This window comes from Sinohyriopsis cumingii, chromosome 10 (assembly GCF_028554795.1).
Source record: "Sinohyriopsis cumingii isolate HCF-2022 chromosome 10, ASM2855479v2, whole genome shotgun sequence".
NCBI lineage: Eukaryota > Metazoa > Mollusca > Bivalvia > Unionida > Unionidae > Sinohyriopsis > Sinohyriopsis cumingii.
The window spans coordinates 16,346,655-16,361,737 of NC_142970.1; the positions used below are offsets into that span (position 1 = coordinate 16,346,655).

General features: G+C 32.8%; 1 protein-coding gene across 1 annotated transcript in view; it reads right to left on the minus strand.

The window, feature by feature from the left end:
• LOC149789652 (uncharacterized) overlaps positions 1-13,649 on the minus strand; it is a 77,435-nt gene extending 63,786 nt beyond the window's left edge. Inside the window, exons 1-3 of the mRNA XM_089971673.1 lie at positions 12,864-13,649; positions 9,643-9,717; positions 1,090-1,178 (exon numbers count right to left, since the gene is read on the minus strand). Coding sequence (XP_089827799.1) covers positions 1,090-1,178; positions 9,643-9,717; positions 12,864-13,344 — 645 coding nt within the window. The 5' untranslated portion in view covers positions 13,345-13,649. The remainder of the gene's footprint in view (positions 1-1,089; positions 1,179-9,642; positions 9,718-12,863) is intronic.
• Positions 13,650-15,083: the final 1,434 nt, after the last annotated feature.

The following is a 15,083-nucleotide window of genomic DNA, read 5'->3' on the forward strand; positions in this document are numbered from 1 at the left end:
TTTTAGATAGGATATAAACAACTCTTAGATTTGACCTAGCTATGCTATCCAAAAAATAATGCACGCATACATTACACAAACAAAAGAAGAAAGAAAAACACATACTCCGACAAAACGACTCTAGCAAAGTCACTTTTAAATTATTATAGGGAGAGGGAAGGAAAACTATTCCAGGGCTGTAACTAGCCTTTGGAGTAATACAACAACCCTAAATCTGAAGCAACAATGGTAGAAATCAGGCCCACTGTCAGCACAGACAAAGGGAAGAAATTATACCAATGTCTACTTCTTCTTGGGATAAATAAAAAACTAATAATCTGATGGATAAAAAAGAAATCAACCCTGCAAAATTTTATATCACATTACTGTTTTTAAACAATAACACCTACAGACCTCTAAGGGTGACAGGGGAAACCCATACCAAAACACACCTTCAGAGATTAACAGGGTGTCACTTCAAAGTTCTAACCAACTATATATGCTGGGATGGAGCTTAGGAGTGTCAACAGAGCAAGGATAAAACTCAATCCAAATGTTGTCACATGAGATAAAAAGAGGGTTCTGTCTTTACAAGTCAAAGGATTAAAATCAAACATTCTCAGGAAGCTGTGGAACTCTACTTGGCACTAATCAAGTTCATGTTTTGAATTTGTCACTCAATCAAAAGTATTGTGAAACTGAAAACAGAGTTCTGTCTTTACAAGCCATGGGCTTATCAAGCCATGTGCTCTGGCAGAAAACTTGGAAAATATCACTTGGCAATTAAATCTAACATATGGGAAAGAAAAAAATACAAAACTTGTAATGTATCAAACACTGTTTATATAAAGCAAACCACAAATATTCATTTGAATGAAAATAGAAGCAATATTTGGTTCATGATTTTTGTCTGTTGTCAAAAATGTTTGTTCAGGAAAAACAATAACCCAACATAAATGTTTCATTTTCTTCCATCATGAGAATCTGCAACACTATGATATATCCACGAATCATGTTTGATATCTTAATGCTTAAAATTGTTACTATGACAACATTACAAATATTGAGTGGGTGAAAATCTGTACATGGTCCATGATAAGGAGTACTTACATCTCCCTGTTCTTTGACAGCTGAGGTTTTCTCAGTAACAGGCTGTTTTCTTTCATCACTCACCAGAACTTTAGGAACTCTGTGCTCTCCTACACAAAAGCAGAACAAGCTGTCAGCTTTACTGATAGGGACAATTTAAATGAAGATATTAAAATATGAATAAACAAGTCTGCAGTCAAATTAGTTTGTGACATATGAATATTTCAAATATGTTCCTTTCTAACGGAATATCAAATCAAAGTTTCCTCATACATGTAATAATTGTGGACTACCACAGGGCTCTATCCTTGGACCTCTGTTATTCATTCTATTTATCAATGATTTACCTCTTAGGATTGGAATTTCAATCTCTTCGACTGACTTCTATGCAAATGATACTACACTGTCTGGGATGGGTAAAACCAAAATGATACTTCAAAATAACTTACAAAATGCTCTCAACAGACTTCAAGTATGGTGCAAGGAAAACAATATGATAATAAATACAGAAAAAAAAAAACGAAAGCTTTACTAGTTACAACACAACAAAAATGAGCAAGGCTAGAGAGGGACAAACTCCATGTCCTATTTGACAGTGTGAGCCTTAATATGACCTCTCAAGATATAATTCTTGGTGTATTCGTAGATAACAATCTTACTTGGTCTATTCACTTGTTCAAAAAAGGTTAATTCTTATCTTTGGCTACTGTGGAAAATAAAAAACATACATTCCTCTTCAGTATATGGCCATCTTTTATAAAAGTTATATTCAGCCATATCTGGACTACTGTAATGTAATTTGGGGTAATACCTCTAATTCAAACATAACAACACTCTTATGACTCCAAAAAGAGGGCTTGCCATTTAATTCTAGATCAACTTATAGACAATATTCAGGATGCAGTGAATAATATAAAGGGAACTTTAACAATACATGAAAAAATATTTCTTAGAAAGGCCAAATATATGTATAAAGTATCTAGAAAAAGTAATTCCTGTCTACCTAAGCAATATCTTTCACCAAAGTGATGCTGATGGTACTCCAAATTTAAGGTCCGTAAGAAGTAAGAATTACATTATACCAAGGCCAAAGAAGGAATTGTTTAAAAAAAGCTTTCAATATACTGGTCCACCAGTATGGAACGACATTCCCAGTGACATAAGGCAGGCTCCTATCATTTCGTCTTTTCCTAATCAACGTCTTAAATGGATGAAATCTTTAGAAAATTGAACAGTTCTAATACAAAATGTACCGCCTGCTTTTCTGTAATTCTACATCATTTTCATAGTTGAATTTTTCAATGCAGGATGATATTATGTTTTCACAGATCCCTGTGCATGTGTTCCAAGCCTGATAATTTGAAATTTTAAATTCCTTAATTATTTAATGTCAAGCCAGATTCTTCACATCATGTTGTATATGCTGTGTATATTGTACATAATTATTACCGTGTTTGTATGGGAAAATATAAATTTGTTTTGTCGGATGGATATAATGCATTCCCAAGGTTGTGCAGTATTTATATATGAAAACCTTGTTCATATTTTCCCATAAAAATGCAGTAACCTATATATATTGTATAGAATTTCCAGAATAATTTTGTTAATTGCAAAGTCAGTCATGTGATTGGAGCATTCTAATAATTATGTCCATCTGTACATCAACAAATCGCTTTACGTGGCTTAATCAAGTTTGGGAGGTTCTTTAAAACAAATTCTACAGTTCTTTTATATCAGTCGAAACTTGAAAGTGATTTTCAGTTTTCGCTGTCATCATTTATATGTTTATTTTGACTAAGTCTGAAATTGGGCAACATGCAGGTATATAATTATCCCCTCCATACCAAGGACACTAAGATCAGGAACATGTATATATACCAGTATATATATATATATATATATATATATATATATATATATATATATATATATATATATATATATATGCACATGACACTAGAATCAAGCGATATGCTATGCATATGAATACCTCTTGAATGCACATGATATTAGGATTGGGCAACTGGGTAGGCACATAAACATTCCACTCTCTACATGTACCATAATGATTGGACAACAGGTCTGGCATTATACATATCCTGTATATACACATGATACTAAAATATGAAACGTACTAGGTATATCAATACCCTATGCCTGCATATGACACTAAGACTGGACAACAGGTAAGCATATATACACTCCATCCTATATACGAATCTAGAGTGCTATGAATATAAATATGCTATGCCAGCACAGGACTGGGCAACAGGTAGGCATATAAACACTCCCTCACCTACATGCATGACACTAGGATGATATATATATATATATATATATATATATATATATATATATATATATATATATATATATATATACTCTGTCTGCATGACACAAACACTGAGCAATAGGTTAGGCATATAAACACCCCCTCTCCTATAAGTTAATCTGACTGGGCATGATGCTGTACATGAAAGCTATACACATGCTACTGAAGGACATCACAATAATGCTGATATTCAATTACAGATGCAAATACAGTATAATTGTAATTAATTACTTAATTATACAAATTACATTATATCTGAACCCAAGTCTGCTACATGTATCTATGACTGGTTCCTTTATTCATGGGATATATGTCACCTGCATGTGTACCTGGTGTAGAAGTATAACATCAAGTCTGGGCTAATGGATATTTATTGGATATTAGTGTCAGTGCATTTTACTGTGTGGGAACATGACAAACATGATAAACATAAGATGCAGTGACTGACAATAAAAAAAGATACCTCTAGTTTTTGTATTCTCAATTTCATTCGCTGTATATCTATGTAATCTGTTCCACATTTAACCCACCCCTGGAACCACACTGGTGGCCGAGTGGTCTAATGCTCTCACCTTTATAGATGACTCTGCATGAACTGGTCTCAGCTCAGCCAATTTAGGTGTGTGAAAAAGCTTGTTGGCAACATACCATTATTCCTCCACCAAATATACTGGCCAGCAAGTATATGCTATCATTACTGAAAAACAGCGTTAAAACCCACAAGCCAAACTAATCATGTCTTCCTCTAACCCGAACCCCCAGGCCCTGTACTAGGTTTCCTGGCTAATGGCTTATATGGAACAGATACCACTCACCATGCAGTTATGTTACAAAGCAGGTTAGCATGAAACAGAGGGTGATTAAAAACCAAAGGATGCATAAGAAAGTAAAAAGCAAGCGTGTTGTAAATTGCATATAATTAGCATGGTGTTTATTTTAGATGCAGAAGTGGTTAAAAAAATGAATATGATGCAAACAAAACCCAATTTATAGTATACATTGTGAGATCTGCTAACTACGTGTACAAACAATGATATATTTACCATAAAACACACGCTTAGCTTTTAATAAAGCAAAATGAATACATGTTTTAAATACCAATAAGTCTATCATATTGGCAGACAAAAATCAAGTCACACTCTTTAGTTGTATCATATTGGCAGACAAAAATCAAGTCACTCTCTTTAGGAAAGTATATACAGAAAGATTTTGCAGCATTTCTTTCCATGAAGTTTGTCCCAACCATGCACTGTAAAATAATTTCCAATGGTTGAGTGATAGATAACATATAATTCTCTGCAAAAAGTAAATTGTGGAGTTTACTACAAGAGCAAATGTGCTTCAGTTGCTTACACCAGTCTAGATTTGTATCAACAAAATAACTTGCTAAAATGTCAGGTTAGCCAAACCAAAATGGCAAGCTTATTTTTAAGATAGTGGCAAGCATGCAATACAACTTTACTGCAAACTCAGACTTGAAACTGCAGCAAGCTTGCAGAAGCTTAATTTGTTCATTTTAAGTTTGCATAATCTTACTAATTACAAGCTTGCATAATCTTACTAATTACAAGCTTACACAATCTTAATTATTACAAGCTTGCACAATTTTAATAATTACAAGCTTGCATTATCTTACTAATTACAAGCTTGCACAATCTTACTAATTACAACCTTACGCAAGCTGGCAAACAAAGCTGGCCTACCTAGATGCATCAGAACTAATATGGCATCAATTTAATTATTCTATACATGGTCACATACATCCATTTTCTAACTCTTGATGTCCGAAAAGTATCAGTAATATCCCAAATTAAAATGAAAATGTTAATATATGGTGTACATTAATTGGCAAGAGATCTTTCTGTCACAATGAAAGAAAGAATACAGTCATCATCAAATCATTTACTAATATTTAATCAGAGAAAAATAAGAACATGTGAATGGGATGTGTGGGGAAACTCTCTATATTTGTGTTCTGTATGGCCTTTTAAATGTCTTTACTAATAATTCACTTCCATATAGAAATCCATTTGGGGGAAGGATAGTGTCAAATGGTTAGGATCTCTCTCTCTCTCTCTCTCTCTCATCTGTCAAAATCATCTCTCTCTCTCTCTCTCTCATCTGTCAAAATCATACACTATTAGCTGAAGAACAAGAATGTTAGCCATTTGAATTACACTGAATCACCTCTTCTAAACAAAATCCTTTCAGCAAAAAATTATGCATCCTCCTCTGCTTCTGGTATGATTCAGGTATCATCCATTGAAAATGATTTGATTACAGCCACATTGTACTATGTAACCAGGAAAAATACTGACTATTTACCTCCTTGGCAAAATATATTTCGTTTCTAGTTCAATAATGGTTCAATCTGATATGTGAGAGGAATAAAATGATCACAAGAATAATGTAAATATGATTAACAAGCATGTGTAATTTTATAATCTCGTAACCCTATTGTCGATAAGTGACAGCACTGCACTGATTACGGTACTGCAGTTTGGCAACCACATCAGTAAATAATAATGATCTTTATAGTTGTCATCTCAAAGATTGTTAAAGATACATTATAAAGTCATTATTGGACGCATTTAAATTGTAAACGTGAAACTGCACTTTCGCCCCACCGTCACGTAGCTCAATTAGCACGAGATCGTAAATGCAAAATACAACACACTCTTTAAGTTTACTCACCAACATGATAACTCCATGATTTCAAATTATTTTTGGTTCTAGAATCGGTTGCTGCATATATATTGGTTCTGCTTACAATGAAATTTCCCAAATTAATGAGCTACATTTAAGACGGTTCAATCTTGAAAATTCCACCTAATTTAAACACAAGACTAACATGGTCATTTTGTGTTTCTTGTGCCTCAAATATTTTGTGCACATATCTGTATATTCGTAAACCAGTCTCCTGACTAAAATAAGGGAAGTAACTGCCATTAGGCCTCGGTACTGAATCAAGTCTCTGTCACGGAAAACTCGCATTAAATCTTGCATGCCTTTTATTACCTGAATTCTTTCTACAAAAAAAATCAAAATTCACAAAGATCAATTCTTTATTGAATGCTGGCAGAATGGGATGGATCTATACACAACTGTATGTATTTTAATTTGTATGTAGTGTCTAAATAACTGACAAAATTATTTTTTTTCTTTTGGCAGCAGACTGTCATTGAAACAGATATAGATCCATTCTTTCAAAAACTTAAGTAATCATTACAAAACTACAGAAAAACTAGTTGATGGTGCATACATTGTCGGTATAAGGCATTTACAAGCACATGAAAATTTTGTACAGGATGAGTTATTCACAAATTCCATATGGATTATTCACAAATTCCATATGGAATTTTAATTTTATTCCTTATGGACAACCTACATATCTCATGAACTAATTTGCATATTCCATGAGATTTTCCATACGGAGTATGTAAGGAATCCATAACATTTCCATATGGATACACTGAAATCCATAAGAGTACTTCAGCAACAGAATAAAAATGTCCAAATGGATATCTCTGTAAAAGTACGTGTGGATTCCGTATCCAATCCATGTGGAAAATTTCATATGGGTTCCCACATCTGTTGCACTTCTGTGGTGGATACAGCCTTTGTACCATTATTTTGTTAAAAATCGATACAAAAAGATGGTTGCCTTTATTTTCTGTAGCTCTGTCTTCTCAATCTCCAGTATTCTTATCCCATTTAGAACTGGGCCTAATGGGTGGGTGCCCATTCTGGCTTTGGTCACCTTTATGTTAAATTTTCTATCAAATCTCTCCACTATTGCTTGCAGAGGTATTTCTAGAGGTTTATCTGATAAATGTAGCTCGTTGGTCTGTTTTTTTTTATTTTTCTTAATGCTGGTGACAGTTTCTTGATGTTTACTGTCTCTCTTCCAATGATTAATTCTCTGAATGGCTGGTTCCCTTTAGGTCTTAGTATCTAGCCTTGAAAGCACTTCCTCTTGAGGGATTGAGTTAGGCTTACAAAATCTGTATTCATTATTTGTAGCGATGTCATCACTGAGACCATTCCCAGTCTTCTTTCCATTTCTTGTGTATCTTCCTTGTAGGCACATTCAAGAAAGGATCCTTCCTCTGTCTCTATTTTGCTTGTCTTGAAATATTTTTCTAACTCTGATTTTTTGTATGCAGCAGCCATTTTGATTTTCTTCTTTCAGCTTGTGAGCTCGTTCACTTTTCTTCTTTGGATTATTTTGATTATATATTATTTGTAGTATTTTTTCTTCAAATATTCATCAGATTGTTGCACAAACATTCCAAAAATGTAGTTGCTTTGCCTATGTAACAAAAATGAGTTTCAGAAGTGTAAGACTTTTAGGCTGTTTTTATACATGTATTCATGTGTTCTTGTTTATAATAAGAATAACATGCCTTGCCTCTGTAACACAAATTATATTAAAAAATTATTTGCATAATACTGACATTAACAGAAATAAATAAGTAGTTATACAATAAATAACTGTTATAATATAATTTCATTAAACATAACTATTTATAACCAAGTTATTAAAAGTATTATGATAATGATTTTATCACTTTTTCATCCTTTATGTTTATTATATAAGTTTGAATAATATTTAATTCTTTTTAAATAATGGTACCAAGGGACATTACTCAAATTTCACTCTAGCATTTGTTTTTGAGGTCTCACTGGATAGTTTCCTATTTTGACACCCCCCTAATTTTTAAGGTAGAAGGCATGAACCTAATTATCACAAGCCTAGCGTTTATAAATTCACACATAAGCTAAATCTATAATGTGGTTCAGATTTACTTTGAGTTAGGCTTGGAAATAGGTTGGCTTGTTGGTGACTGCCTGTCACAGTTAGATTTGCATTGGAGATCAAATGCGTAACTTGGGCTGCAAATGAGCTGTCGACTTGGCTTACGTATTTATGTGTGTCTGCTACAGAGGTAAATATCTAAAAATCTAGATGATTGAGGGGTGGTGAAAAGTATGCTAATTTGTTATAGTACTAGTGAACTTTATTCATGCATAAGGCACATACTGATTCTTTTAGCTGCCTTGTCACAGAAAAATATTCACAATAGCTATTTCTTGTCAAAAATGAATGTAAAATTTAGGGGTTGGTGGCAGTGTTGGTTCAGTATAAAAACCACCAGTTGCATCAGGAATTAACCGGATTACTGCAGTCAAAATCTCACATGTATGCTTTCTACAAAAATCATTAGTTTGTTTTTATTTGCATCTTCAGTATAAAATTATTCTCATTTTTCTGTAATTGGTCATCGTCGGATGAAAATTCACCAGATAAACTGTCCAGTGAGACCTGAGGGTTGTTAGTGTTTTAGGGTTTAATGCCATTGTTCAGCACAAGATAAATACATGGTGGCCAGTATCAATGGTAGTGGAAAAACCTGAGAAAACCCCAGAAACAACCACTGACTCACAAGAAACTACTGACAAGCTTTCTCGCATACCCACACTGGTTGAATGCGAGACTTGAACCATTGCAGACAGTGGTTTGTAATGACAAGTGCTTTAGATCACTTGGCCACTCATGGCCCCAGGTGGTTTGTAGAAACACATTTTGTATTTAAAAACTGGATACTGACGCAGCAATTAAACAATTAAAAACTTTGAAATTTACATGATTATCTTTATTATTTTAACAATTAAAAATATAAATAAATACATTATACATAATAATATAAAGTAATCAAACTATTTATCTTTATTTCTTCATAAAGTTCTATCAATCAAAAGCAAATCTTGATTCCCTAAATTTCCATTTATGATTAACACAGCTAATATCCTAATATGAAAACATAGATCAGCATACATGTGCTTTAGTAATGTTATCAATTGGCATTTTGATAAATCCTCCAAGGATTTTTCACAAGAACCACACTGACAAAAATAGCTCAGCAATATTATACCCAACCCCCACCCCACTTATATCCAATCTAACAGTAATATTCACAAACATTTCACTGAAATTCAAGTGGACATCACAACATAATATGGACAACACTCCCACTTAAATTCAAATGGACAGTACAACATATATGGGCATTCTTATACATGTAGTTTTGACATAACAAATATTGATGAATGGATGATAGGCAGAGTACAATACACAAAGGACGCATGGTCAGAACATAAGCTTGACTGGCCTTTAGCAATGTGATCTATGGTTAAAAATAGCTTTTTAAAACAAAACTACTATCTCATGCAACCCTTACCTTGACTGTGCTGTTTGGCAAGTTTCTTTTGGGAGCGACCAAGACCCAAAGAATGCATCAACCTACGTATCAACCCTTCCGAAAAAATTAAACACAATTAGGTTGGACTGTTTCTTAAAAACAACTAGATTGGACTGTCTCTTAAATACAAAACTTAACTAGATTTAGTATATGCAGTTGATTGCTGCCAGAGATAGATACCGAAACAATTTCTGGCCATGACAAAATATACAAACAATTTTCAAATATCCTTAACCGATTAAAAGAAAATAAGAATAACTCATATAACAAGTTAATTTTCAACATCTATATACAAACACATATTTTGTATGGGAAACAGAAATAGATAAGTCTCTCAAAGACGGGACAGACTGTGCCATGGAGACATGCAGCTACGTACAGGTGTTTTAGTCAGCTGTAAAATTCCCCATTTTCTTGAGTGAACGTCTGTATTATTTTACCTAATTTGATGCAGATCCTTAACGTCTGTATTATTTTACCTAATTTGATGCAAATCCTTAACATCTGTATTATTTTACCTAATTTGATGCAGATCCTTAACGTCTGTATTATTTTACCTAATTTGATGCAAATCCTTAACATCTGTATTATTTTACCTAATTTGATGCAGATCCTTAACATCTGTATTATTTTACCTACTTTGATGCAAATCCTTAACATCTGTATTATTTTACCTAATTTGACGCAAATCCTTAACGTCTGTATTATTTTACCTAATTTGATGCAAATCCTTAATATCTGTATTATTTTACCTAATTTGATGCAGATCCTTAAGATCTATATTATTTTACCTAATTTGATGCAGATCCTTAACGTCTGTATTATTTTACCTAATCTGATGCAGATCCTTAACATCTGTATTATTTTACCTAATTTGATGCAAATCCTTAACATCTGTATTATTTTACCTAATTTGATGCAGATCCTTAACGTCTGTATTATTTTACCTACTTTGATGCAAATCCTTAACATCTGTATTATTTTACCTAATTTGATGCAGATCCTTAACATCTGTGTTATTTTACCTACTTTGATGCAAATCCTTAACATCTGTATTATTTTACCTAATTTGACGCAAATCCTTAACGTCTGTATTATTTTAGGTAATGATTTCCCTAATAGATTGGAGTGAGTGAAGTACACTTACCTGACAATCTTGATATAGGTAATGATTTTCCTAATACATTGGAGTGTGTAAGGTACATTTACCTGACAATCTTGATATAGGTAATGATTTCCCTAATACACTGAAGTATGTAAGTCCATTTACCTGACAATCCTCATATAGGTAATGATTTTCCTGATACATTGGAGTGTGTAAAGTACATTTACCTCACAATCTTGATACAAAAATAGCAGTGTGAAAGACCATGAAACCTAAAAGATTGGCTTAAAGGTAGGAAAGGTCTTGACTGGAGATGTAGCACAAGATGAAAATTCTGAACATATTAAAAGTCTAAAGGGACAAATTTTATGAGTTCTATTTAGTTGTAACTGTCGTACGTCATCTAAAGGGACAAATTTTATGAGCTCTATTTAGTTGTAACTGTTGTACGTAACTGTTATACGTCATCTAAAGGGACAAATTTTATGAGTTCTATTTAGTTGTAACTGTTGTACGTCATCTAAAGGGACAAATTTTATGAGTTCTATTTAGTTGTAACTGTTGTACGTCATCTAAAGGGACAAATTTATGAGCTCTATTTAGTTGTAACTGTTGTACGTCATCTAAAGGGACACATTTTATGAGCTCTATTTAGTTGTAACTGTTGTACGTCATCTAAAGGGACAAATTTTATGAGCTCTATTTAGTTGTAACTGTTGTATGTCATTTTCGTTTACAGGTTAAAGTTGTCATGTGTTATACTAAATATCTCTTACAATGTTAAATTCTGTAAAATGGTTCAGTCTGTTGTAAATGAACTTTTAAGTTTGTTATAATTTCTCTAAGAGAGCAGATTGTGTATTAATATGATTTACAATATCATAGGGACTATGCAGTTGTTACATCTATTCTTTAAGCAGCGGAATAATTCATTTAGTATCTTCATTTCAAACAAATTATTCATTTATTAGATAAAATCATGAGCAGTATCTAAACAAGTTTATTATTTATTTGTGTAAATCAAAATGAATTTAATTTTTAAAAATATTTCCAGATTGAACCAATATAAAGTTTTAGTATTTCATCACTGCTGTAATAACTAGGAAAGACAGAAAAATCATATTAAGTCATTAATACAGTTTATACAATTTACTACATGTACATTGTACTTAGAAAACATTTTATGAAATTAAACTTCACCATCTGTCTAAGAGTTCACTCGAAACTGATGAAATTGTCCTTTAATTTTGCTAACTTCGCCAGTAGCTGCAAAAACCTGACACTTCTTTAGGTTTCCCACCTTATAGTATATAATGTGATATTGTCAAAATCACTTGTCAGAAATGTATTTGTTTTATTATTCACGTATTTTTCCCTGCAGAAAATAATAAAAAAAAAATGTATCTATTAACATGCGTCACTGAAAAGGCACTAATGGAAGTGATACAAAATCACTTACTTATCTGTAATTTCCGACGTGTGCGAAAATTCGTATAATTACACAAACCAGCCGCTCTGTCTATTTATATTACTAGACATGAACGTGCAATTTCCGAATTGTTGCTTTATTCCAATTTGGAGCGTTATAAATGCAATAAAACTAACACGTAATAATTTAAAAAAAAAAAAAAAAAAAAATCATAAAACCTTATATAGAACAATTGAATACATCAAACGGCCATCTTTGTAATCTATATTTAACCAGACTGAATGGCACGCGCTTGGAATGAAAGCGACACCTGGTGGATACACTCGGTATAAAATGTCGTCGTCCTTTTCAATCGTTGATAAATTATGTCTATAAAATGTGTTATTTTTATTTACATATAAATAATTATATTATAAATAAATAGTATAAATACATATAAATCACTTAACAATATCAAAGTGAACTTAATGTAAATTGTATAACAACAACTATTTATAAATGTGTAACTTCATATCAACATGACAACTATGCGCGGCGAAACTGTCATGTTGACATTTAAATTTAAAATGAAATCTTTGAGAATTTTCAATAAATGAAGTTTGTAATTTTATTTGTGACGTCATTTAAAGTTTTTTATGTCAATAAAATATAAGAAATATGAATTACCTTGATACACGGGACGGAATACAGTAATGTCACTACTCTTATAGCGTGTGGCATACAGACGTCCATTGTCCCAGAATATGGCTTCGAGACGCCATGGAATTCCCTGTGTGAAAATGGCGACAAGTTGACATGAAGCTGTAAGTTGATGAATACAGGAATCATCAAGGTATCCATAGTTACATACGAAAATATTTCCGTCTTCATTTATAACGATTGATGTCGGCCATTGTAGACGTTGATGTTTGTATGTATATTTACACTGACTGGGATTCAAAATGTCGAATCCATATACACCAGTATTAGGGGATTTATAACCAGCACGACACGAGACATAAATCATGTTGTCTTTTGTTGTCACTCTACTCCAACTCAATCCGACCCCTTCACAAATCCGGTGAATTGTGTCAACATGTCCGTCATCAAGAGACAACACACCAGTACATCGTGTCCTGTCTAATACCAGTGACAACAAGACTGTCATTCAATCTGACAACACCATGATATTCATCCATTACTCCCTTTAGACGTAAAGTCCTGGTCGTTTTAATATCAGGTGACATGTCTGTAGAATGAATGGCCATCATTTCTATCAGACCGTCTTGATGAAGGACACAAATTGTTATGGCGTCCATCAGACACATGTCACGTGGTCCTGACTCCAGTCTGTCTGACGATGCCAGGAATTTTCCATCATGGAGTCGATGTATCTGGACTTTCCTCGTCTTGAAGTCTAGGACGACTATCTTGTCTTGGCAGACGACAATAGAGATGTACCAGGGGGACTCGTCGGCTGTGGAAATAAAGTGATATAAACATGAATACACATCTAAACACAAATATTAAACATATATAATTATATTAAAATAACTTGTATATTTGCAGTGTGTAGGTACTAATACATTAATAATAATTTAAATAATTATATTTATGACTTTAAAATGTAACTCCTGTTAAATTTATTATACTTATTCTATTGTTCTAAATTTAACTCTCACAAAAATGCAATGGTCGTGGTGGTTATCGTAGTATATTTGCTAAATTTGCATATATATATTTATATTAAAATACTAAATTAACTTGTATATTTACGTGATAAAAACATTAAAATAATGCATGTTATAAACGTTGACGCACATCTACACAAAAATACCATACATGTAAAATTTAAATACTAAATAACTGACCATTACAATCGTCGTAATGGCGTCATCATTTTATTATTATTACAAGAGAGATTTACAGCAGACATCACACAGACCCAGTAATCACACTATTATAGTTCTGTACAGTATTTTAGTAAACTGAAGATACCAATAATAGTGTGTTAACAGGTTCTGTGTGGAAACTGCTATCGTCTCTCACTTTTAATCATGTTACGTACGTGCATTCGTACGTGTGTATTACTCGTATACTCCTCCAAAAATGGACAAGACAAATTCAGACACGGAGTGAAGGTCTTCATCCCACTACCACGTAATAACTGGACACAAAACATGGGTATAAACCAAAATGGGGGGGGGGGTACATTTTTTAAAATAAAAAACGGGATTTTAGTCAAAACAAGGAAATAAACGGCTAGGCCAGTTTTGCAAATAGAATAACGGCTGTCAATTTTAACGAGTAGAACTATAAAAAAGCATGATATCACACTAAATTAAACACAGCCAACTTAACTTCCATTTGTTAACAAAACCATAACAAATTCAGAAACACTTCGTTAGTTTACAACTATAATCACAGGGGCTCGTTACAAAGAAAATCAAGGGATGGGGGTTCTAACCTGTAATAATATAACACAGGTTAGAACCCCCATCCCTTGATTTTCTTTGTAACGAGCCCCTGTGACTATAACAGTTAACACTTAAAATTTCAATTCTGTTTCAAATTCCATTAAAAGCCGAAAAAATATAGAAAATATAAAGAATTTAACCTGATGAATGTCAATTTTTTTCATTCTTTGAAAAGTTGTTTAACCATATTATTGGCGTTGGCCATGCAAACGGGAAATCGCGGAGAAGGGCAGGTGAACGAAACTCACTAGATAATAATAATAATAACATCATAATAATAATAATAATAATAAATCATTCATCGAACATTTCACTGTCATACTCAACATTCAGTCGTTACCCTATATGTATATACTACCCTAAGTATTTCAATGAAAGTTCAATGAAAGTCCATGTTAATAAACGTCTTCATTTGTTTATTTGTCTGCTG